The following is a 26,957-nucleotide window of genomic DNA, read 5'->3' as shown; positions in this document are numbered from 1 at the left end:
AGTAATGCTTGCCAGAAAACTAGGAATAGTTTTCCATTCAAAAACATTGCTTTTGTTTTCAGACACTTTTTTTCCCCTAGAGTTATCTGGCATGAAATTAGCTATTTCCCTTTCTGCTGTGTTGCCTGATCTCTGGATTCTTTTCAGGATCTCGAGACAGCTATTTGCAACACGGTTGCTAGTTGGCTACTGCCATAGGTAAAGGAGGGCTGGTGTGTTTTAGGCATCAAAGTTCTCTCCCGCGTTAGGTCCCACATCCTGATGGGCAGTACGTTCCTGTCATTCGTTGCCCTTGCTGGGACAGACAGGTGCTTAATGCATCCCAGGATCTGGGTTACTCTGCACAGTTGTGACTGGACCAAAGCCAGAAAATCTAATGTGCCCAGACACATTCTAACACACCTTTGTTAGAAAGTATGGATTTCTTTTTTTAGTTTTATGTCTTTTGTTTTCTCTATATTTTAACTCTCTGATGGAACTTTAGGATAGACTTGAGTTTGGTTTTTTTTTCACATACAAACACATTCTGTTAAGCAAGCTTTTTCTCTAATTGATAGTCAAGCAAATTCTCTCATTGATTGTCATATATTGTAATGTCATACATTAACATTCGATTAAAACAGTCTCCTTTTGTCTTCGTTTTATCAGTAATAATATGTCCCAATGTATGTCACTAATGATAGTATTTCTAATAGTATTTTTACCTGTAATATGACAGCTTTTGCTAATTTAAATTTAATTAACTTTCTTCTTTTCTTGACTTGCTTTCACATCAATAAAAAGGATGGGGAAATCCAATCCACGTACAATACTGTTTAAACTCATTTTTACCTCTGTGACAAAATTTGTCTCAAAATGAAGACTCTACCATTCAAAATAAGCTCCTCTCATTATGTCTGAAATGGGCTGTGTGCATGTGAGAAAGTACGACAGGCTTTAACTTCAGTAAAAATGCACCAGGGATGTATTCTCCCAGCATTTTATTTGTCTTTAAATGTATCAAATTATAATTATAATAATTGCTTTAAAATATCTTGGTTGGGAGACCAGTCTGTTGCAGGAAATATCTTAGCACATTAAAGAGCCTGCTCTGCCAAATACTGACACCTCTTCAAAGGTCCGGGTGCCCCCAGTTCCCGCCAGGAAACAGCAGGAACCCCACACCTCACAACAGAAGCTCACCAGTCTACAGATTCAGTCTCAGCAGTAAAAAGCTTTTTAATTGACTCCACAAATCTAATTTCTAAACTTTTTGTGAATGTTGGCTTTGATGTTCATCTGTACCATCCCTTGGCAGCTCCTCAGGAGACTAATGGTGTTTTGTATTAGGAAGAGATCTCTTATAAAGCATCTAATCTAAACTTGCCTTCCTTAGTCTATCTGAATCCATTGCTCTGCAACGTAGCCTTGGTCAAACTGCCCAGATAAGCCTTTCCCCATCCTTTATACTATTTTGTTTCAAGTATTTGAACAGAACTTTTAAGGAAGTGATATAGCAAATTGCTCCTAGAAAGAACAAGCACATAGAAGTGACAGACTTGATATAACATATACTACTATGGGTTGCACTTAGAGCATGTTTCAAGTCAGGCTATGACATTGCACGACTACTGACTGTACCTGAGACGACAATATCTGCAAAGTCTCAGTATGCAGAAATGAAGGGCCCTTATTGATCACTCTGGACATGCACCAACTTTTTGGAAGCACGTTAGATTAACGCATTACCCCTTTGCTCAATTGTGCATGCTAAAGTCTGTATGTACAAACAAGATGCATGTGTACTTCACAGGCACAGTCAGTTGTACTGCAGACACGTGCACACAAGAACTAAAGCCTGGCCAAGGGGAGCCATCCTTGACTTTGTTTTTCGAGTAACACACATATAGATATGGACAGGTATAGGGAGGCAGCTAAGCAGAACTAACCACAGAATAGACAAATCTATAATTACAATTAGTGACAGCAAAAGGAATCATTTCAGTAGGAAGTTATTGGAAGAGGGCAAAAAGTATTAGGCAGGATTAAATGGGCTTGCAGGTGGAGACTGGGGAGTTTAGAGAATACAGGTGAATCTACAGTGAGTTGTATGTATTTCTCTTACTCTCTAGTCTCCTAAGAATGTTAACTTACTCATACGTTCAGGCATTTGACTGACATTCTATGTATTTGCAAAGCAGTTTCATTTTTCTGTACTGAAAATGTGTGGCTAACTATTAACGATTTAATTAAGTTATAGTAATAAGTTATTTAACTGGTACCAATAAGTAAATAACTTCATTTCTAGTGCACCTATTTATAATTCAGGAAAAAAATGCTATACCGATTATTTTCATTCTGCTCTGCAAATAATTGTTCTGTTTGTGTTCTGGAGGCATGGTCTCGAGCACACGAAGGGTCTAGCATTCAGTAATACCAGCAAAAGTAATAACGGAGAAAAACATTATAAACTAGACCACTCAGTACTTTTAAGTGCAAGTGATCTTAAGATATTGAATTTGGATGCTTTGTTGATCTATATTGAAGGGAGTTTTCTGTCTCCTAGCAAATTGTTATTATGAGCTGTCACTTGTGTTATTGTCATATACAATTTTCTATTGAATATTAAGCATCAATAGAAATTAATTTCTACTGTATATTAAGCTATTTTACACTCCTGTGACATATGAATGTAAAATAGCTATATTCCTCTTTTTTCTAGGTGGGTTACAGTATTTTCAATTTTCAGGTACGTCACAACAAGGTCCACAAAGAAATAAAACGAACTGAAGTAAAAAAGTTTGTAAATCTTAAGGACTTCCCAGCATGTTCTTATTTATGCTGGGTTGTAGAAGCCATACTGTTTCCTATCAGTCAAGCAGCGATCTAGGTTTTCAGCCTTCTAGCTACACTGAAGAGCTCCATTTGCAGAATAAATATTAGCAATGAATTTTAGTATAGCTGAAAATAAATATACAGCTCATATTCAGCAATGAAATGAAGCTGAAGTTAACAGTGAGTTACTATGTAAGATTAGTTCTAGGAATGTAATCGTTACAGATTCTTTGTCAGATTGATTTAGGCAGGCACAGCTCGCTATTCTGAAGCATGCATCTCTATTTCAATAAAAAAGGTAGGGGAATAAAGTTGGCAAGAGGCAACACTAATTCCATGCCACCACCCTAAAACAGAATTGCTTCAGAATATTCGGAAAGACTCATAGTTGGAAGGAACAGAGGCTGCAGAAAAAGCTCAAGCACATAGTTACAACAATAACAAAGCAATTCATCTATGCCATGCAAGCACTTAGGTGTAAGGCTAAAAACAACAGAGTAGAACACAAAGAGTTGTTTTAAATGTGCAGTATCAGTTTCCTTTTGGATCATCAAATTTGCTGGACTTTTGCCTTCATCCCCAACTATTATCTGGCAGCCACCACACCAATAGCAAGTGGCTCCCTCCAGTGACAAAGCTAATGCTGCTCCTGGGGTCATGCCGAACAGCAGCACGGCCACCATGCTCTTCCTCCCCAGAGACTGAGAGCATCACCTTCAGAAAGGGATCAGCCTCCACCACCACCGCACCTGGGATCTCGAGTCTGCTTCCAAACCTGAGTCTGATCAGCCTTGAAAGCTGCCGTAACACTATAAAAGTACAATAAACTACGAGAAATACCAGATGATTACAATGGATCTAGGTATTGGATGTCTAGGTAAACATATCCTGGGTGTGGCTGACAGTGTAACAGATCCTGCACCTTTAAAACTTGAAAAAGCAAGTAAAAAACAGTCACCTAAATCTACACTACAGCATATTAATAAAAATGTATATATTGGAAAAGCCTAAATATATATATTAGAATATATATATTTAAAGAGAGAGATATAACAAATATTTAACATGTCATTTTACAGCAAGTAGGAACACCTAATATATGTGCCTTGTAATTCTCACAAGCGTATCGGTCTCATTAGAATTTAGATATCTCTTTACATGGGCCATATGCATATCTCAGTCATACTGGCATAAATCCGAACCATTTCCATTATCTGTTGACTATGGAATGGTTCTGGTTTAAACGAGTGTACCTGAGATAATTTAGCCTCTTGCTTTATTAATTTAGCCAAAAAAAATTTTACGCTGGCAATTACATTTTTTAGTTTTCTCCCAGAAGTATTCAACATATACAAGGATACAATGTAGCGTACATTGTCAAGCTTAATTAGTACAAAACATGTTATCTTGCTCAATGCATTGAAATCAAACTAAGTTCTGTCTATTTTGCTGAGTGACTTAAAATCAAGACTAGATTTAGGTCTAATAAGGCATTTTTTTCAAGCAAGAAAACAAGCATAACGTTTTCCTCTCCTTTTGATCTAAGGAAGTTGTACTTATCAGTCCCATAGGTATTGTCTAGTGTAACAGGATATCATCTTCTCTATATCTATTTTGTTATTATTATTTGTTGTCCTTTAATGACATTATAATTGCAAAATTTAGTAATTTTATTTCTTTGGTTCCTAACAATCTAGAAAGACCAAAATGCAGAGAATAGCATATTGCAAAGTTTATCAGACTGACCGCCAGCTGGAGGGACAACTTGGTCAAGTAATTTCATGCTCGTTTTCTTCCATATTTTCTTTATAACGGCTCTAAGTTCTTCATTTGCTTGCTCTAGGTTACCTGTGGCAATGAAATAGAAAAATGGAAGATGGCAATTATGTTTCAACCAGCTGCAATGAATGATCCTCTGGATATTAATTAGCTGTATACAAATAAAGACAATGATAAGGATGCTTTGCAGCAAGCCTAAGCTACAAGAAGTAGCAGATAACAATACTACAACAACTAAAGAGAAGAAGGGGTGTAAGAGAGGGAGCTCCTAGGGCTTTCAAATTAGTCTCTGGAGTATTGCAGAGCTCAACAGTAATTTACAGATCTACTCTGTCACTGTTCCGCCTAAATTGTGCAGAAAGCGATGACTTGCTCTTTGCAAGCTGCTTCTTTCCTGATCCAAAGCTGAGCCGTTATTTGTTTTAGTAATTACTCAGTTGTACAGGCTTGAAAGTTCAGGCAACTGACTACTGAGTAGTTTCTCATCTCTTGCAGCACTCACCTAAGCCACAGCAATGCCTGAGGGGGCTTGATTTAATCAGTTTGTTATTGGCAGTGGAACTCAAATTCTGCTGTGAATGGCAGAAGACATGGAACAGGAAGTAGAAAAAGATGATAAAATAATGAAAAGATATACGAAAACAGAAAGCAAAATTCTTTGAAACATACTACTGTTTTTTAAAACTTTTTTCTCTCTGATGCATGACAGAAATCCTTTCAACCCAGTCAGAACAGGTCAAACCGGGGGTGTTGCTTTCGAAGTGTGCAAAAGTTGCAGTTGCACCACTGTGGGATCCAAGGCACCAAGTTGAAGAGTAGTGAGGAAGGAGTATCTTGGTTGGATAGACAGGGGAACTCATTCACTCCTTGCACTAGAGCTCCCTGTTATGCCACCGCTACATGTTTTTATCTGACCAGAAAAAAAGCACATAATAATTTCTGAGTTTTCCTGGGCTCTGCCCTCACTATGCCTTTCCTTTCATTTTCTAGCAAATCATTCCTAACAACAGTGAATACAACCCGTGATCCAAAAAGCAAACCAAATCCAGTGAGACTAAGGCAGCCTGACTCATGTCCAACAAAATGAGCAAATTGTAACTTTTCCTCATTGTACCTTCTGACAAGTGCAGTAAGAGCTTTACAGCTAAGAACCTTACCTTCTGTTTTTATCTTTAGAGCTGTCCTAACCAAAGCAAACAAAGTAGCATTGAACATGACGGTTCCATCACTGTTTAGTGGCATATTCATGGCTACTAACCTCTGTAAATGAGAAAAGGAAAACAAATTTTGATGTGCCTTTGTTTGAAAAAAACCTCCTGTAACGTTCATTTCTGAAAAGCGGATGTATTCAAATAATACTTTCCACCAAGAGGCATAAAAATTATACGTGTTCCAAAAAATTGAGTCTTCCATCCCAGCTGCGTATAATAACCACCCAATATCACTTCTTTCTGATATTGATCACATGCATGCTTATACAAAAGCTAAAACTGTCCAGTAGTTTTCATGAGCTATTTACTGAGTTAATTTGCAAACACTGAAGCCCAGTACTTGGCTATGACCATAAGTCACACTAAGCAAGTACTAAGGACAAATGCAGTTATTTAAGAGCATGTGCTCCAGTTGCAGTCACGTTCCAGGTTTCCCATGGATTCCTCCAGCCTCATGCTCCATGAAGAACCACAGCACCAGGTCTGTCTTGTACAAGTTGATTAATTTCTCAGGTAACTCTTCAATGATGCTGTGCATCTCTTATGCTATCTACACTGAATTAATGTGAAAGGGGCTTTCCTCTTTGGATTAATCTCTCTCTGCATTAGAGGGTTCATCTTTCAGAGCAGTATCGCTGTGACCCTGTCTGTCAGAAGAACACTATTTAATCTATCAAAATCTTTTCCTAATGCCTGACTTGGATCTTCTTCTATTCTAGTTTAAGTGTGCTACTCAATTGGGTAATTTAATGTATAGATATGGGTTTGCTTTAAGTAAGCCTTGTAGCATTCCATTTGAACCCAGTGTTTTATATGTCAACTTACCTATTTATAAAACAGATATAAAAGAAATCCAAATGACAGTGCTGTTGCAACAATCCTTTAATTAAAAGCTTGATCTTATTCCTACTGAAATTGCTAAACCCACAATATCCATAGTTCTGAAGTCCTCAAATAATGTAATAATTATTCACCTCCTTTGTGTTGCTTTTCAACTTTTATATTGAAATGCAATTAATCCTCACCTAAATTACACATCGTGCCTGACAAATTCTACATCACTTTATATTCCCCTTAATTTTCAGTCTTCTCACTTGCTGCTACATAGTGTATTGCACACCATCATTCACTTCAGCTAGGTTTATCATCTTGCAGTCCCCACCCTTTAATCTCGTTTCTATGTTTCATGCGCGGCAAACTTCTCATGAATGCGACTGTAAAAGTACTGTTTCAAACCTTGTTGTCAATTAAAGTAAACTACCACCCTCTTCTCCCTGGGACTGAAATCAGAAATGTCACTGGGTTGAAGTAGTCTTATATGTGACACTGGGTCACCAGAAATGCTGGGATGAGGTAGTTCATATACGTGACAATAGACTAATGGTAGATTTACAGACCAACCCCTTTCATTTTAATACTCTGTGAAGAATTTTACATTGGTGGTAACTACTCAAATGAGGACACCGAAAGAAATGACACTAATTTTGCCGGTTTAAGTTAACCCTGCAAAAAAACGGGAAAACTTGAGAGTGGAGGAGACCTTGCGAACATACAGGATTATTGTGCGTATGTGACACATATGGGGCAGAACTGAATGAATGAATGAACTGAGAGAGAAATCCAGAAAGAAAATAGGGTAAAACCCACCTTGCAGGCCACTCGGTGAGGGCATAATTTGCCAAAACCAAGTGGTGGCTGAATGCGCCTCAGTAATGTAACCACATCAAGATGCTTTATCCTTCCCCTAGAACCAACACACATCAGTTACCAAACATATATCCATTCCCAAAGAATATACTATGCTCTGCTTTTATTGTTTTCACCACATAAATCTTATCAGAGAAATGATCTAACTTACTTTGCTTCAGGGTCATATTCTGACCATATCCTTTTGAACTCATCCAAATGATGGGGACCCAGAATAGACCAGTCACGTGTCAAATAATCAAAATTATCCATAATGACAGCCACAAATAAGTTTATAATCTAAAAAAGTAATTAAGAACAATCTGCCTTAATTATTTTGAAATTTAAAAAAATATTCAATAAATAAAATAATTTTATAAGGTAGCAGGTTAAGAATTCAAACAAATGAATTGATCTCAAACGATTTTTGGCAAATATCAAATATCACAGAAAATACTTGCTAACCATTTAACTGACTAACTGGAACTTTATGAAGTAATGACAAGAGCGTGATTCTATCTTACTCAGTCTTTGACATAGGCTGTAACATGGTTTTGTTTCTCTTCCTTGATTTGCCAGATCCCACTACATCAAATTAAAGAATGGATCCAATACATGTATTTGACACAGTGTAGATCTCAGGAAACAGCTTTTGTATTAATAGGATTCAATGTCATAACAATAAGACTTCTGCATATGTTTTGTTAACACAGAAGATGATACAGAACAGCTGAATATGTTTACATTAGTCCACAGAATTCTGTTTGACCACTTTCCTTTTGCAAGCAGAACAGTATTGTGAATAGAACAAATCAACCAGCTTAGAACAGACCCCTGCAATGAGGAAAAACATTTTTCAAATATTATTTTATAATAGATAATCCATTATGCCATGGATTAGGAAGAAAGGTTATTGTTCATATCTCATGTGCCACAGTTCGAGCACACCTGTAGAGACACAAATCCAAATTCTGCTAAGTTTACATAATACAAATAGCATTACTAGCAAGTCAAAGGAATCAAAGCTTTATTATTAATGAATATTTAATGATACTATCGAGAAATGCATGAAATAATAGCTGATTAAAAGATTGTTAGCTTTCAAACGTGCAACCAATCAGTCCTGCATACATGTAGTCAGAAGAGCATCTTGCATATGAGAATTTAAAATCATAGAATGATTTGGGTTGGAAGGGACCTTTAAAGGTCATCTAGTCCAACCCCCCTGCAGTGAGCAGCGACACTTTCGACTAAATCAGGTTGCTCAGAGCCCCGTCCAACCTGACCTTGAATCTTTCCAGGGATGGGGCATCTACCACCTCTCTGGGCAACATGTTTCAGTGTTTCACTGCCCTCATCATAAAAATCAGTATAACGTACAGGATTTAGGACTGTGTATAGAAAAATATAACCTTGCAAAAATATTTTAGATACAGGATTTTCAATCATTCTCTGAACCCACTACTCTCTTAGTTCAAAAGAAAGTCAAAGTGCCAAAGCTAATTTCTGTTAATAAGCACAAGCTAGACTCACCAAAAATGCACAAAGCATGTAAAAACTGATAAAATAAATGATGGCAAAATTGCTTCCACACGTGTATTCTTCCCCTGGATTATAATCCGACTCTGGATCACAGCGTTTTCCAGGCAAACATGCCAGCATGATTTCCTGCCAGGCTTCTCCAGTTGCACACCTTTATAAGGTCACAGAGATAAATTAGGCACTATTTGATCAAAATTGATTAAAGGTATATTAATTTGTTACGGTCTGACAAAATGCTTGGAGCTGTACAAGCACAAATGTGAACACAGATAGTGAGCTTTTCAGAGCTGAAACTAATTAAAAAAACACAGAACATGTTTCAGAAATGACAGATATAGATCTGACATTGCAGACACATTTTCTAAGGTAGACTAATGCACCACAAAGGCTTGCATGTAAATATTTGAACCCCAAACTGTGATTTACAAGTTAAATACTTATTGCACTGGAGCTGCTGCATATGAAAGCAGTGCTGTGTATGAAAACCTGCCATAAAAGTTGAAAGTATGTATTTGTAAAAGATGAATTGCCTTTTCCTCAGCACGGTTGAAGAAATGCTTGTCTGTAACCCATGATTTCAAATATTTAAAAGACAACTACATATTTATGACATTTTTGGCTGTGTTCGTTACCTAGTTTCAAAGGCAAAAGTCTTTACATGCACAAAGCGACTTAGATCTCATTGGGTGATGCCCTTGGTCTCAGATAAGGAATGACCTGTCAGTTTTGCCAACCAGAGCAGTCACAATGCCTAGGAGCCAAGTGGAGTTAGAGAATCACAGGCAGGAGAGCTCTCAAGGCTGTCACCTTTAGAAGCACCCCTATTCCACGTCATTCCCTCTCCTTGCTCCAGGACACTTTGAAGCACTCCTGGCAAATGTTTACCCTCTTCTTAAGCTCTCTGGTAATGGAGATTCCACAATCCCCCTACATCAAGATTTAGATCCCTTCACCATCAGAAAGTTTTGCCTACTGCCTGAGATTTCACTTCTGCAAGTTACACCCTCTACTTCTTGTCATCTCCCTTCAGCAAATGTAAAAACCAGTTTATTTCTTTATTTTTGCAACAACCTTTCATTTTTCCAAACTGTCATGCTAGCTGTGCTCCTAAAGATTACAGTAAGGGCACAGGTTTTTTTTACCTTTCCCAACGTCTACACAGTGATATCAAGAACTGACTATGTTTGGGCTCTACCTAAAGACAATTACTCCACAAATGAGATGTTTCACAACAGCTGCAATGAGTTTAGGTTTGTATCACCTGACTAAAACCTTGCTGTGCCAATAGACACTCAGCATATAGCCATAGAGAGTATGAGCTTGTTACGCTAAATTGCTTCTCACTTGCAAACACATTGTGAACAAATCCATGGTACAAGAGCTACAGACATTTTTCATAGATCAATGAAATTGGATGCATTAAGTAAGAGTTAAGGTTTACTCACCTGAAGAGAAGCAGCACAGCTTGGGGGAAAGTCTGAAAATTGTTGTTTCTGTTTATTTGATTGTTGTCCCTCATGGCCACTTTTCCAAATACCTGCAATAAAATGGGATTTTGACTTTCATCGTAGTGACTTGTACTGTCAGAAGCTGTAGGCCTTGCTTCAGTATGTATGAAAAACACTCCTACCTAGCTATCTCCAGTTATTAAGACTGGAGAACCTGTTCTCCCCTCACAGCACTGCTGCTCGTGTGAGGAGTGGCACCTTCACCCCGCATATTTCTACATTTTAAGTTACCAAAATCCTTTCTGTGCTTTTACATCTTGTACGTATATCCTACTCTTGACTAACCACAGGCTCAGCTGTGCCTAAATCTTTAGCTAGATTCTTTTCCTAGTTCTATTCTTTTCATATGGGAAAGACTTTAAAAAAAAAAAAAAGCCAGAGTTTTAATGCCTGATTCCCAAAACAACTCTATAGTGAAAAAAAAAGAGCCATGCATTCTTTCATCCATTCATGCATAGGAACAAACTTCACAGTACATGGAAGAGTGGCTCCTTTCAGCAAATCAAGATACTATAAGCTCACACAAAGCTCTGCTCTTGAATCTTTTTGGATTTTCTGACTACCAAAATCATAGTTAATAAAAGATTTTTACATTACTCTGAAAGCTCTGCCTTATATATACCATCACTATCACAGGAATATTTCAATAAGCACCTTAGCAAACAAGCCTCAGAGTAGCCAACACTGTGCTTTTGTTTAATGCTAAAAAAATTCTGTAATTACCTGCATTCCAATGACAGCATAGATGAAGAACAGCATGGCTATCAGAAGGGCAACGTAAGGCAGAGCCTAGAAATGGACAGGTGCATTGTCCTTTAATAATTTCACACCATAATTTCAATTTCCATTTACAAAAATAATTTCTCTGTACAACACAGGCTTTTCCAAGGTTTTTCTTCCTATACAAGTGCTTAAAATGTTATTACCTGTCACTCTTAATATTCTGCTGCATACAATGAACACAAGCTTCATTGTATTTTAAATTATTTCTGCCAGCACTCCAGGGGGAAGAATCATCTTTAGCAGTTTTTAATTTTATTTTCATTACTGATTCTGACAACAGAAAGATACTGCCTTCTGTACAGTTGTAGAGTTCCATTAACTTCACATTCATCAGAGTTTTCAGGAGCAAGGATCCAAATATCTATGTTACACTTATGAAATCAATTTTATATAAAAAATAGATTAAATACATCTTTTGTAGTCATCTAATAAAATGCGTGGAAATATGAGATCTGTGTGTGTCAAAGCCATCCTCTCCCTTTTAGATATACCATTTTTTTTTTATGAAGTACTGTAGAAATCTCATGCTAACAGCTAATATTAAATGACAAAAGAATGACTCTTGGACTCACTGAAGTAACTGATGACATCTATTTTGGCATTAGTATGCAAACATATTTAAATATGTCATTATTGATAGCATGAAGATCAAAAGAAATGTTTTTTGCACTCTACAGGGTAGTAGATAATAAAATTTGGTGTATAAATGGTTGTAATTATAAAGCAAAATTAAATAAATTTTGCTGACCTGAAATGACTTAATAAATGTCCACAGTAAAGTTCTGATTCCTTCTCCTCTGCTAAGCAGCTTCACCAGCCTCATCACCCGGAAGAGACGGAAAAAAGTGATGGAGATTCTAGCGCTGTCTTCAGAGTTCTGAAGAGCATCACGGAGAAGTCAAACCAAATACAAACTCAAACATGCAACACTTCCAGAAAAACAACATCAAATGCAAAGGTGGAAGAGGTAAGATTTGAAAATGTATCTTGAGGGCCTTTTCACCTTGATAAACATGACATGAAAGGAAAAATTACATGCTAAAAACACAGGACCTGTAGAAATGCTTCACACATCACATGCATTTCCAAGTTTTCTGGTTTGTTAATAAGGATCATATTGGGTTTGTTTGTAGTAGACTTCAATAGTACATTGACAATGAATGCAAACCACTTCATAACACCTTTGTAGTAAGACAGTTATGAAAAATACAGAAAAAATCGGTGGAAAATAGACATGGTAAAAAGAATAAACTAAAGTAGAGGTAAAACCACTGGGGTCAGTTTACTAATCTTACCCCAGACTCATCAGTTGTGACTGTTTCAGTTGGCTTTGGCTTTAAGAAATTAAGAACATTAAATATTAAAATCAAATAAAAGATCAAAAAAAATCAGCTTAACCATAAACAGAAGGAAGGACATTTTTCATTTCTAAATGTAAATGAACATCTTTCAACTCAATACACTTCCTGAACAAAACATTAATATCCTTATCAAAACCTTCCCTTTAGCATTTCATGTTGGCTGACTCATACTAAAAGCTGCTAGTATAAAACATGTTTAAAAGACTCAATGGAAAGTAAATACAAAGTAAAATATCTGCTCCTCTGTAAGCCAAACAAAATTAGCCATCGACTTCCACAGGTTATATGAAATTGTAGCAGTAAGCCTAAATAAAACTGAAGAACAAAGCTTTGGGGCCAAACTAGCCTTTCAAGGTCCCTTTTCTGCTGTGCTCTTTTTGAAGATTAATTACTCCATCTCTGGAATCTAACCATATTCAAGTAATTGTGTTTTACATCACATCAGGAGCTTCCTTAAAGCAAAGTATCTCACTTGAGTTAACTCAGTGATGAACATCAGGTTTTGCAGTGCTTAACAAGGACAGATTTTCACTCTGCCAAAGTAATGGCCTTTGTGTCATTGGGCTAAAAATGTTTGTGTAACCCTCCCATAGAGGCACAAATGAGAAGGCAATACTTGTACTTTCTCATCGTCTACAAAATACTCATATACCTGAGCTGATATAACAGGATGAGGCATGGAGAAAGGGCTTCAGGATTTGATTGACCCTTTTGGAACAGATCCGTACAACCCTCAGGAGCTACAGACAGGCAACTTCTTGTTCACAGAGCCAAACTCTGTCCTGGGAAGAAGACTGTCTATGCTTGCTTGCGCACTAACAGATTTACAGAAGCTCCTTCCAAAATTGAATGGAAGCATCTTTAAAAACATTTATAGCACTAGAAAAAATGGGATTCTGGATGTTAGATCCAAGTGATGGGTCTTACTGTCTTGCCTAAAATATCCTCCTTTTAAAGGAGCACCTTTCAACAATTATTGTCACATATAGCAGCAATAACCATGATGCCTCCTCAGTGCTGCTTCCAACACATTGTGGATGCATCAGACACACTCTCAATGCCATGATTCACTGAGCAAAATCTCAAGTATTGCTGTTACCTAAGATAAAACTTGGGGAGAAGAAACGGAAAAGAGAGCGCTGATTCTGCTGAAAATACTGGCAGTATATTATACAAACATACTATGGTAAAAAAACAAGAATAGGTAGTACTTTGTTAAAGTCAGATCATTAATGGTATTTATTAAAATACTAATTGTTTTGTCTGTTACTTTTTTGCAAAACATATATAATATAAAGGTATCACAAGGGGAAGATGAGGTAAAAATAACTGTTTGTTCAACTATGGTCAATCTACATATGTATATATTACTGCCCTGCCAGGATATCAGCATTTTCTGAAACAGAGTTTTAAAACTGTTTAAGGGCTTATTACTAAATTAATGCATTAATATTAACCAAACCCACATCCCCTCATTAGACTTCAGTAAGCAGAGTACTTGTAAAATCAGCTGTAACATCTAAGCTTTGTAAGCACTTATATAAAATACACAAAAATATGCTGCCAATGAAAGCCAGTTGCTGCATTAGAAATTCCCTGCATATTTCAACAATTTGAAATAAAAACATCAAAATATAGATTAAGGAGAAATTAATCATAAGAAGTAATTCATCAAATGCCAAAATATCACAAAACATGGAAACAGTCTTGCAAAGCTGTCTACCTACATCAAACACAACCCTGAATGAGTATACACAAGAGCCACATTGCTATTGACTTTTTGGTACAGAAAAAAATTCCTTTTCATCTGAAACTTTAAAAGAAAAAAGGGTTTCCTTATACCTTCTGCAGACAAAGCCTGAAATTTTGTATTAATCTCTGGTGACTGACTCTGATACTGATACTGTCTTAATCAGTGAGCAAATTACTTAATTAGCATTCAATATTTTGTATCATCAAGAATTAAATGAAGTATTTGACAGATACAGAACAGATTAAATTATAGTATCATCACAAATTGACACTAAAAAAAAATGAAATAAAATGCTGAGTTTTGCATTTGGGAGTTTTTCCCACTAGCTTTTATAAAAGGATCGGGCCCCAAATAAGCTAGGAACAGTATTAGGATAGCAGTATGTAATGGGAGAGATAAGAACAGAAAAAGGATACTTTAGTCCTACAGATTTTCATTTAATTGCTTTCCAAAGGAAAAAATAATGAGGACTATGCATTATGATTTGGTTCTGAAAAAACCCTCACAAAAGGCAAAGTCAGTAAAAAAAAAAACTTTTTCTGCATGTAACTATCTTAATAATTACTTAATTCTCCCTTTTGAAAATGCAGCCAGAGATCAGACTACCAAAACTATCTGAACAGTTCTACTGCAGGTGCCCAGGAACGATGACTGCAAAATCCCCCAACCTTTTTTTTTGTCTGAAGGGCACTGAATGTATTTGTGTATGCACAGGACTGTGTAACGCACGCTGCTCTCCTAAATCACTCCTCCTCAGCTGCTTTAAACTAAGCAGTCCTCATTGCCTGTTAGTGATGGCTGATTTGCTGCTGCTGGGAAGTGTTAGGATGTCATATGCAAGAGATTATAAATTATAGATACTGGAAAGAGCAGGTCAGGAATGAAAAAGGAAAACACCCTGGTCACAAGAAGTAAATTGTACAAAAATACCAAGGTGGAGACAGATGCTAGAAACAAACAATGAAAACAAACTCCTGATACCAAAGGATTTTTTTTTTTACTAGAGCTGGAAATACTCAACTTCTGCCCATCACTGGCCAAGTGTTTTGTGTACTGACATTTTAAAGTGAGTGTATCTAATTTTTTTACCCTCTCTGGCATTTCCCTCTGATAATATAGCAGCTTGGTTTATATTATTAATACTAATTATAACGAAGCTAATATAGTGATACACCACAAAGAAAACATTATTCATACTTATTTATAAAGGAAATGCTCATCTAAGAGACAAAGTTAGTTAACATTTATGTGTGTCCATCCAGCATGAAGTAATACTAAGATCTGGGAAGCTAAGATTAAGAGAACAAAATCTTCAGTAACAATAACCAACAGACTGACAACAACAGAGAACGTCTGCTTCCTACAGAGAAGGAAAAAACATACACTACCCATACACAATCTTATTTGCAACTTCAGTAATATTACTTGACATGTACACACGTAGGTAGGTGGCACATTATGTATATGCAGGGAAAGTATTAGACAAGACTTGAGACTGAGGTGGGGGCAGGTTGAGCAGAGTGTCTCTTTGGATGATGGCTGCTGACAAGAATGCAAATAAAAATATTTCCTGTGGTCAGGCAATCTACCTACAACCTCCTCCTTCCCCTCACCTTCCACCAATCATTCCAATACTACTCGTGTCCCAAAGGCGTCGGGACTCCCTGGTCATAATCATGATTTTTTTGTCCCCCATGGGACTACGTGATTCCTAACACAACAGATGTGCTGCTGGGATCGCTGCTATAAGTTTGGTAGTGGGCACAGTTAGAATAAATTAACAACTTCTGCTTTCACTGCTTAGCTAACAGATCCCCTGCAATGAAGTAAATGAGGACAGAGACTGACTTAATTACTCTACCTTGTCTGTCAGCCATAAGCCATCTCCACTGAGAGCTTAGCTCAGCAAAGCACTTCATAACTGTGTAATTTTAAACCAATTCTTAAATACTTCAAAACAGGCAGTAACATGATTTTTCCTTTTTCTTAATCAAAGTTCAACACAGCAGCTTTCTTCCTCAAACAATCCCAATCCTCAAAAAAAGATTAATCAATGATCAACCTAAATTTCTGACTCACCAATTAAAATGTTTGCAACCTGCTACCAATTTCAGTCAAGTATTTATTGCTGCTTAGGAAAAATTTAGCACATTTCCTAAACAGTAACTCCTCATTACACTCTTCATATTGCAACAAAAGTTTGAAATAAACATCCTAACTGAAAAAAAGCTTCAGTATCAAAACTGTGGACAGTGAAACACATTGCATCATGCATTGGAAGCAAACCATAGCTCTGTGTTTAAGAAAAAATAAACATGGTGAAAATCAGTGGATATTAGTGTACGGTGTTGGTCAAATGCTTCTTTTTTACAGATTGTGCCAAAGGGTATGAGAGAATGCCAAAACAAATGAACTCGTGATTACAAGTAAAGAAGGAAACATCTGAATGACAAATACATATGATGACAATAACATATATAGGAAAGCATTCAGGTTGCCAAAATATCTTCAGAGATGTGTAGTGTGTGTGTGCCTGTATAAATGTATGTATATACGTATACGATTTTTTCAGAGGATAACTACTGGAATTCAAATGTGCTAGCAAGTAATTTTCTTCATCGTCTCATCAGTGCTCTCTATATTCCCTATTCAACATGAACCAAATGCCCATACACATGATTTAGTAAAAATTTTGAATCAATGTGAAGAACCCCAGCGTAGATAAAAAAAAAGTATCTTATCGCTTGTAAACGGTATATTTAAAACTCTAAGTTCATAACTAACATTGATGGCATAGGGTACTATTACAATTACTAATAAATATTCAGTTGTGCAATAAAGTAAATAAATTATTAGTATTAACACTTTCATGAAAGCCACTCAAATTTACTTCTGTTTCCAAATTAAATATTGCAACACAGTATAGATTTCACATTGCAATAAGACTTCATACTAACAACAAAGCGAAGCCATATGAGAATGTATTTTTCTGACCTATCCTTAAGCCTAAAGAGATACATTTGCAAAAGTCTACAAAATGTATTAACAGTATTCAAAAATATCAATTACTAGCCACAAAATATAAGTTCTAATATATGATACTGATGCATAAAGTGGGATTCAAACTGAATAGCAATGCTTTTGTTCAAAACTGGAAGCCTGAATGTCTTACAGGAGGCAGACAGGAGGTTTTTAATCCACTCCTCTGCACAAGCAAGATCAGCTGTCCCACCAGTGACTAGGTGAGCGGGGAACTATATAAAAATAAGCACCAGCCCTCCCAGTACACACTCCACTAGCAGTCTAGCAAACGCAAAGAGCACCCCGCTGTTCCCAAGTCAGCATTATGCACTGCGTAGTGCTGAAAGGGCAATAATGGGGCTCCTTCTTGCCAAATGGCAGAATATCCCATTCTGGGTTTGTTAGAGACTGTTTTGAGGTATGACATTGCTACTGACTACTGTTAGTTGTTACGGTAGTGTAAGCATTGAATAAGCCTCACATATTTACAGTGGTTATTCAACACAAATAGATTTTCCTGAGGGGCTCAGGAGGAAGATATCAGTGCTGTTCCTTTAAGCTCTATTTCAGCAAAGAACTTGAATTTTGCTTAACTTCAGGCATAAAATTAGTCCTGTAGGGACTGCATTAAACATTTGCACAAAAGAAGAGGAAAGTGAACTCTCTGTTATTTTCTCGACATTTTGGCAGCACATGAATGGTAAAAGAAATTTAAATAAAAAGTGTGAATTAAAACCTTTGTAACTATGACTGTAACAATGTGATCATGCTTCTAAGTCATCCAGTGCTGGTCATCCAAATGGTTTCTGAGCTGACAAATAAGATAATTTCTATAGTCAGGCCAGATTGAAACTTGTCTGTTATTTCCATTTCAGAACTTACTCATTTATTCAGAATTTATTTCCAATTTATTTATCTCTTATTGTCTTAAGTTATTATGTCCATCTCCCAGAATGGACTGACGACATCTTGTCTCTCACAATCACTGCTCTGCTTTTTTGATTGAAAAGGAACCATTTTTATGACCACACAAGATCTCGTGTGTCATGTGAAACTTTTTGAAAGCAAAAGGTCACAAAACCCAAAAGTAATTATATAGGTTTTAGTAGTGGTTTTAATTTTTTTATTGCTATATCATATATATTTACTTATATATACTTGCCTCTAAAAATTTCTAAAAATAAAATGAACATGAAAACCAATTAGGTTCATAAAAGAAGAATTGGTTAAAGGAAGGGATATTAAATGACAGAGTAAATTAAAAAAACAATCACAGAAAATAGCGTGTTGCCAAAATATATGTTGCTCTGAGGTGGTTCATTTCTGGAGTTGGTCACTGACCCAGTCCTTGAGGATGCTGAGCGGAGCTGTAAATTGCTGAACACAAATACTGATTTCCATGGGCACCAAAAACATGCAAAACAGTAATTTCCCGGATTATATGTGAATTGGAGGTTACTGGATCAGAAGAATCAGCCTCAGGGCACCATATACATTATTACAAAATGCTAAAAAAATAAGAAAAGGAACAACAAAATAAAGAGATGACATTTAATTTCCAGAATTTAATACTGAAATCAAGGTGATATGTGACTAGAAAGTCCAACCCACTCTCTTGAAAAAAATAGGTCAGATACAAACATGTTATACACTAGAAGAACTTGCTGGCCTTTGGAATTAGGCTAAATGTACACAGCTAGACTATCAGAACAATGCTGAGCTGTTTCCACAGCATGAGGCAATTATATCTGCAAACCTATAAGAATGTTTAGTTCATCCTGAGTACATTATTTTAGGTATTCCCATTCTTTCAAGTCATCTTTTACATTGATCGATTAAGATGGGTGTACTCATGTAGTTTCAACTGCAACAAGATCTGATTTCACATTAGTGGTAGCAATTTACACTGTTTCAGATCACCCCTCAAACAAGGCTGAGCTTCCTCAGTTTAAGAAGTTTCTATAGTGGGAATTTTCACAGGTGACATTTCAATTGTCCTTGAAATCCCACTGAAAATAAAGTCTTGTTAGCATCTTAGCAGAGCTGTAGATTTCCTAGGACCACTGTCGGTGTTAGGTAAAAAGTACAGGTGGAATGGCATAATTCAGAATGCCAAAGAATATTAAGAAAAAGATTCCAAAATACTGAATTTGTATTATAGAAATTTACAGAAAACTAATGAAGTAGGAATAATGCAGAAGAATCAAAAAAAAATAAAAGTAATAAAAATCTAAGAAATTTCCCTGGACACTGCAGTATTCACTGTTTCATGTTGAAAATGGGAAATCAAGCCCAGAAATATATTGAAACTGTAATACATTCATGACTTGCACAAACAAAGCACAAAAAAGTGGAAAAGACCAGAAACAGACAATACTTAGTACACAAATAGTCTGCTGTGCAGTACTAGAAGACATCAAAGATGAGCCTCTTTTCTCTAGTGAGTATAGCATGAAAAACTAAGAAATGACAGTGCTAGTTGTTGACGGTGGCATGTACTTTTCCTGAAGAAAAGTATCTCCAGAATATTTAAGACACCTGTGTGAATTACTCCAGTGACAGTGTTCTTCACAGCTGAAAGCTCAGCAGTGATCAGGTACAAGTAATGCTGTCAAATTAACACTGTCCATACAGGGTTAAATACGGGGTTAAATACAGGGCATATTCTATGGTCACAAAACTACTTTCGAGCTATTTTTCAAACTCTTCACAATCAAGTATATTTTGCAGTTATTAGTGAAAACTGTTCTAAATGATTATCCACACCAGCACTACTGTGAACGGAAATAGTGGGTAAACTGTAAATACTTGAGCTCAAAGTCTAAATCCAAACTTTTCTGGAAAAAAACCCCAAACAAAAGCTAAAAACAAATCAGAAGCAGCTTTTAAAAATCTGCTCCATGAACTGTAATTATACTATGAGAAATGTCTCAATGGGACAATGCAGCTCTGTGCTGACTGACCCTCCCTGTCAGCTCAGGTTCCTTCAGTTCACAGACAGAAAGATCCATTGCCCACTCAGAACTGAGCAAAATCACCCTGAAACCTAAAGGTCACAGACTAAGGTACTTCTGCTCACACGTTATCACATCACTCCTCTATTATTCTTTCCAGAAATGCAGTCACTCATGACATTCTCATAGTCTAACATAAAATCAGGAAGGAATTTTAAAGTGAATCAGCCTTAAAATTATTTTTATTTTCTTTAGTCTTTGAGACGGCAGTGTAGAATTTGCAGGTTTACAAAGAAATTTGAAGTTTTTAATGAGGGTTAATAGACCTTGTGTATACTTGAGGGTATTCTGCCATTTTTAAAAAAGATAAAAGAATACATTTGTTTTCTATATTTGGTTGAAATGCATTTATAATAGGTATTACTATGCTTACCAAATAGACTAGAACCAAAGAAGATTAAAAACTGTACATAATTTTCTCAACAGCAGTTACTGCCACTAATTAATGTTGTCTGTGCCAATGCCAATATGCTCTGAAAGGAGACCTGTATGGGCACGGTACAAGAAGGCAGCAGCCTTATCCACTCATTTTTCCTCACCCTTCTGCCAATACTTTGTGCTCAGCACCTCATCCAGCCAACTGTGACGTCCCCAAACTCTTGTGGAAGCACAGCTCACACAGCTATGGGGGTAAGAATGGCTGTGGGCGAAGGCTGCTTAAGCTCAATGAGATGCCAAAAGAAATTCTCCTCGAACCATGGCCTCAATCGAAACCAGCCTGACAAATCCAAGCTCCTAGTAGCTGGTCTACTGATCTGAACAATGCAGTGAAAGCCCAAAACTGTCTTCCAGGCAGATCTTACTTGAGAATTATGCATTTTCTTTTTTTTTTTTTTTTTTTTTTTCCCTCATCCTGGAATGCCTGGAACAGATCAAGGTTTTTCAAATACAATTTCTATTCCATGTTCCTGGGTAACTTTTTTATCCTGGTATTCACAGTTCCAAAATCAAGGTACTGACCAAATGGAGTAAAGGGTATCATTTCTGCTGTTGACAGGAGGAATGAGATCCTAAGAAATGGGTTCCTGACATGAACCACTTTGGAAAACAAATTTTAAAATGTGTTTTCTCTGAAAAACTGTTTCATTTAAATGGCAATAATAGCCACAGGATGGATTTGCTTCCCCAGAATATGACAGAGAGATTGCAACTTAAATACTCACCACTAAGGAGTATTTGTTGAAATTTAGAAGTATTTTGAAAGATGAGGCATATTAAATAACCCTACTGAAAATAAACCATTTGGGTAAGTAATAAAATCCACTGGGGGAAAAAAAAAGATGCCTAGCAAGTAGCTTACTAAAACAAATTTAAGAGAAAAGGAATGTTATTAGCCAGCTCATACAACTGACTGCTGTAGAAAAACATGCAAGCTAAATATCTTCAAAGAATACCAAGCAACTATTTATATCTACAGCTTTCTCTAATTAATCTGTTCTTTGGCACAGGGAAAATATGTGAATGTTGGGGATGTCCTGCATCATGGGTATTTCAGGATAACTTCATTCTCAGAATGATAAACAGGTAAGGTCTTCAGCAGGTGGAATATGCTAACCTCACCTACGGAGTCTGTGTGCTCCCTGAGAGCTGGGTTGGATCCAAGTCTCACCTTCTTCAGCCTCCCTTTTCGAGGTGTCAAGGAGCATTAGAGGGAAGAGGCACTTTCCTCTGAAATTTTATTTTGACTAGTTAAACAAAGAAACATGTAAGTATGGGAAGCACTTGCATACCTACCTACAGAACTGGTATGTATTTTGTTATCTTTATCATTTTTCTGACACAGCTTTCCTTGTTAAAACCAGCAAGTCAGATAGAAAACAGGCAAAAATCAGTATTTCCTTTTTTTTTTTTTCCCCTTGGAAAGGGATCTTTCTGTTGTCCAAACACCTATATGTGTAATGGCCATCGGTCAAAATTTTGGTGAAAAGATGGAGTTTTCCAAGTACTTTAAGGGCAATTCAAATTTCAACACATTTACTGCAGGATGGGAAGAGCAAAAGGAATAGGAAAAAATAAGCATTCTGTTCTCCACAGCACAGAAAGCCTTACTTTCTCTATGTACCCTTCTTCTGCTGCCTCATGAGATACAAATGTGAACATTGCTATAAAAACCAAATCTCACACAGAAAAAAAAAAATCATTATTTGTTAAACTGAGCCACTGAAACAACTTAGAGAATCTTGAATTATCTTGGTCAAGCTACCTACAAAAATCACTGGACTTCAAGTGACATAGTAACAGAGACTTAATTCCTTTTTTTATACATAAAATGTTTCAAGTATCTTCTGTACATATATAGAAAATGTATGAGATACATACATTTATGAGATAATTCTCATTGTCTCACTATGCTGTGTCCATGTGCAACTATACAGGTATATAGATTTATAATAACAGCTTGTACAAACATCTATATCAATGTTTTGGTCTTTGATCCCAGGACAAAACATACTTTTTTAAAAAAGGATCTGGGGGGATAAAGTTTACATTTTCTGTATTTCTTGATGACAGCAATTACTTTTTAGTGCATGAACAGTTGCTACTTACATTAACTTCTGTTATAGCAATATCAACGACGCTACCAACAACAATTAAGGCATCAAAAGTGTTCCATGCATCAGTGAAATAGTGCTGTTAGGACAAGCATTCAGCAGAAAGAGAGCAAGAGAAAAACACAAACAGAAAAAGAGAAGAAAAGGACAGTGTTATAACACAGAAACACTCTAGGCTTCTCTGATGTACCACTATACAATCTAATCTTTCCCTTTCATAGCTAAAAAAATTGGTAGAAAAAAAGGCTATTTATTTCCCATATCAACATAATTGACCTATGACTGGTCTGTACTCAAACTTTAGAAACATCAGATCAAAATCTGTGACTTGTCCAGATGATGGAAATAGTGGGGAGACAGAGAAAGAGAAGTAGGGACTGGGGAAAGTAAGCTGGGGTATACTCACATCAGCTTCACTGAGAACGACGTCTACTATGCTGCCAATAACGATGAGGGAGTCAAACGTATTCCAGGCATCACTAAAATAGCCCTGAACAGAGCAGGCAGGGTGCAAACGTTTGTGATTACACATGAAATGTCAAATATTTGCATACTTCTGTTTAGTTTTGCATAAACAGAAATTAGTTAAACAAAACCTGTGGTCTAATGAGAAAACAAAACAAAACAAACAATATTGCCTACTGAAGGAAAAGCAACATATATGTGCATGTGTGTGTATATATATACTTTATATATATACATGTACAGACACACACACAGACACACACACGCGCACACACACACGCAGTACACATGCATAATACACCCTCGTATAAGCACAATGTTGGCAAGCAAGCCATCGTCCAAAACTGGTTCTGGACTTCTAACAAGGCTGAAAAATTCTAACACGTATACCCTAACGAGCACGACAAAATCTCTTTAATAATATTTCTACCAGACCAAGCCAATTGAAATCTCCTTAACATTAATGACTTTATGCTGGTCCTCGCTAAGTGACTGGTAAAAATATTCAAAGGGTCAAAGCTGATCACTGGTTGATCAGGCACAGTTATTAACGTGGTCCTGTGCATAAATATTAGAGAACTGACTTAATCTTCTATTCATAAACTAGGTTTAATATAGGAATTCACACTACATTTGCAGCCTGATTCTGTAACCAGTGAAGTCAGTGCTAGGAACTATGGCAACTTGAGCAATTTCTTAATGCTTTTAATGCAGCCAGTCCAGTGTCTGAAAATTCATTTTCACAAATTGCTTAGTCACCCTTCTGACATTTTACAGCTTTAAATATATTCCCTATGTGTATGCTACTGGTACACTGCTGCAAATGGTTATAAAGTGCTATAGCTGCCTATTGGCACCAACACTGCATGTTTGAGCAAAAAGATATTTCAGAAGAAACATTGAGTTAGGTTCCAGGATCAGTCTGTCACTGGGTACAAATCAAGATGCATTACTCTCTTGAAGGCAACCCTACAGAGACAAGACATGTAGGTTTTCTGCAATATGTGGATTTTGCCTAGTTATTACAGAAATTCAGAACTGCAAAAATTACTGAACTTGTCATTTTTCTCATTCAGGTATATTAGTGTATCAGCCAGCCATGACTAAGGAATGTGCGTTACATTACAAAGGCTGAAATGTACATTTTGTATATGTACATTCTGCTTTCCTGGTAATTATTTTAAAAATACTAACTTGCCAGCCGCAATTGAAGCTCTAAAAAAAAACTTTAGCAAAAAGTTTAAAATCTAACATTATGTCTAGTTTACACTGTTTACTATATATATAAAAGATAATGTTTTAGCTGAGTAGTTTAAATTGTTACATGTGTTGTTAGCACAGAAAAGCAAAATCAGGTATAAAGTTTTTTTAATTGGACACTGTTTTTCTCAAGATTTTAAACTGTTAGAACTTCTAGTAACTTCACAGGTTAAAGGTTACACTCAAGTGCATTACTATTTGAAAAAAAGGTAATTTCATGTGGAAATTTGCTCTTGGAGACTACAAGAGAGCTGCTACAGAAGAAGAGAGCTCTACAGCATATTCTAGGAGAGTAAGCACTGAGCAGAGTCAGGAAAGCCTCATTGTTTCTAATGCTACTCTCTTCTAAAACACAAATTGCTATAATCATTCCCTCATTTAAGGAAGGGGCTATAAGACGAAAATAGATCAGAGTATGATTATCACTACAGCCCTTTGTGCCACATCCTTTGGTTCTTTGGGACTAATCATCAATTCCAGTCTTGGGGCAAAAGCCAGTGTTCATGGATTTGACCTCCTAAACAAATGCATCTATTTCTGAGAGCTCCTGCACAATTCGCTATCGCTCCTTCCTCATTCATCCTGCTTCACGAGAACAAACCATTCCCCAAGTTTCTACTAAACATCATGCTGAACCACCTCAACGATATTGAAATTTATAATCCTAAAGAGACAAGCAGCTGCCAACTAAAGAAGAGGAGCTACTCTCACATATTCTTCCTGATCATTCATATTCCTTATTTCTCTTATTTAAAAGAAGTCTATTTCTTCTATCTTTCTTCTAACCTCTCCTATGAAGACAGGCTGAGAGGGCTGTCTGAAGACAGGTTGGGGCTGTTCAGCCTGGAGAAGAGAAGGCTCTAGGGAGACCTCATAGCAGCCTTCCAGTACCTGAAGGGCCTATAGGAAAGCTGAAGAGGGACTTTTTACAAGGGCATGTAGTGATAGGACAAAGGGGAACGGTTTTAAACTGAAAGAGGGGAGATTTAGATTAGATATTAGGAAGAAATTATTTCCTGTGAGGGTGGGCACAGGTTGCCCAGAGAAGTTGTGGCTGCCCCCTCCCTGGAAGTGTTCAAGTCCAGGTTGGATGGGGCTTGGAGCAACCTGGTCTGGTGGAAAGGTGCCCCTGCCCGTAGCAGGGGGGTTGGAACTACATGATCTTTAAGGTCTCTTCCAACCCAAACCATTCTATGATTCTATGATTCTTGATTTTAAAATAGCCATATTATATACATAAAATAGAAGACTACTGGCAAACAGCACACAGACAATCAGCACAATCCTGAGGTATGCTATCCATCTTCCTCTACAACAATGGAAACCAAAAAGGTTCTCCAAATAAAGGTTAATTTCAGCTAGAGAAAAAGTTACTTTACTAGACATGCTACAATACAAGGCACTGAAATAACAAATTCACATTTTGATTCAATACAGCTAAAATAGTTTACACATTTGTTTATTTTATGAAACCTTTTCCATCAGTATAGACAAATATTGTTCAAAGTAATATGTAAAGCAAAAGCATACAAAGAAACAAAAAAACTAAGAGAAAATAAAGATGGTTTTGGAAAAGGGAGGAATGGACAAGTCACAGCAAATAAACGTCATGCAAATAAGTTGTTTTCACCACTGCAATGACCCAAGATCAATTCACTTACTAGCCATCTTTCCTTTTTTCTTACAAAAATCTGATGTAAAACAATACGGAAAAATCAGTACAAGCTTAAGTAACCGCTAGCTACCATGAAGCTGTACATACGCTATGTGTTGATGTATTATTTTAGATTTCATAGCTGTATTTTGCTTTGCACTATACTAAACCATGCTAAGTAACAGATTTTAGCAAATGTGAAGAACAATGTGAAGAAAAAATGCCTGCTCTTTTAACTTATATTATGAAAAATTTGTTCATTTAGAAATGCTGAGGAATAAAAATCACAAATCCTGGGGAATATGTAGGCATAGAGAATTAACACCAAAATATGTTTCTATAGATCTACCACATAAATATTTTAGTCCTTTTAGTACTCTGTTGTAAAGTTTAGGGACTCATTCTGCGAAGTACTGTGTGTTCCAATCTCCCAGTCAAGAAGTGTGCCAGACACTCAGCATCACCTTTAGTATCTATCACTTATCCAAGTTGTATATGTTTTAGAGCTGGAAGGCAGTCTGCAGTACCTTGGTTTTAAACAACACAATGTCATA

The 26,957-nt window shown here is 36.6% G+C and overlaps 1 protein-coding gene across 1 annotated transcript in view; it reads right to left on the bottom strand.

The window, feature by feature from the left end:
* CACNA1D (calcium voltage-gated channel subunit alpha1 D) overlaps nucleotides 1–26,957 on the bottom strand; it is a 183,824-nt gene that overhangs the window by 26,358 nt on the left and 130,509 nt on the right. The window contains exons 30-40 of the mRNA XM_068409430.1: nucleotides 23,431–23,514; nucleotides 23,020–23,103; nucleotides 12,619–12,657; nucleotides 12,072–12,200; nucleotides 11,264–11,329; nucleotides 10,478–10,569; nucleotides 9,024–9,183; nucleotides 7,663–7,790; nucleotides 7,452–7,548; nucleotides 5,751–5,853; nucleotides 4,561–4,662 (exon numbers count right to left, since the gene is read on the bottom strand). Coding sequence (XP_068265531.1) covers nucleotides 4,561–4,662; nucleotides 5,751–5,853; nucleotides 7,452–7,548; nucleotides 7,663–7,790; nucleotides 9,024–9,183; nucleotides 10,478–10,569; nucleotides 11,264–11,329; nucleotides 12,072–12,200; nucleotides 12,619–12,657; nucleotides 23,020–23,103; nucleotides 23,431–23,514 — 1,084 coding nt within the window. The remainder of the gene's footprint in view (nucleotides 1–4,560; nucleotides 4,663–5,750; nucleotides 5,854–7,451; nucleotides 7,549–7,662; nucleotides 7,791–9,023; nucleotides 9,184–10,477; nucleotides 10,570–11,263; nucleotides 11,330–12,071; nucleotides 12,201–12,618; nucleotides 12,658–23,019; nucleotides 23,104–23,430; nucleotides 23,515–26,957) is intronic.

Source organism: Nyctibius grandis, chromosome 10 (assembly GCF_013368605.1).
Source record: "Nyctibius grandis isolate bNycGra1 chromosome 10, bNycGra1.pri, whole genome shotgun sequence".
Taxonomy (NCBI): Eukaryota; Metazoa; Chordata; class Aves; order Nyctibiiformes; family Nyctibiidae; genus Nyctibius; species Nyctibius grandis.
This window is presented reverse-complemented; position numbering and strand designations above follow the sequence as displayed.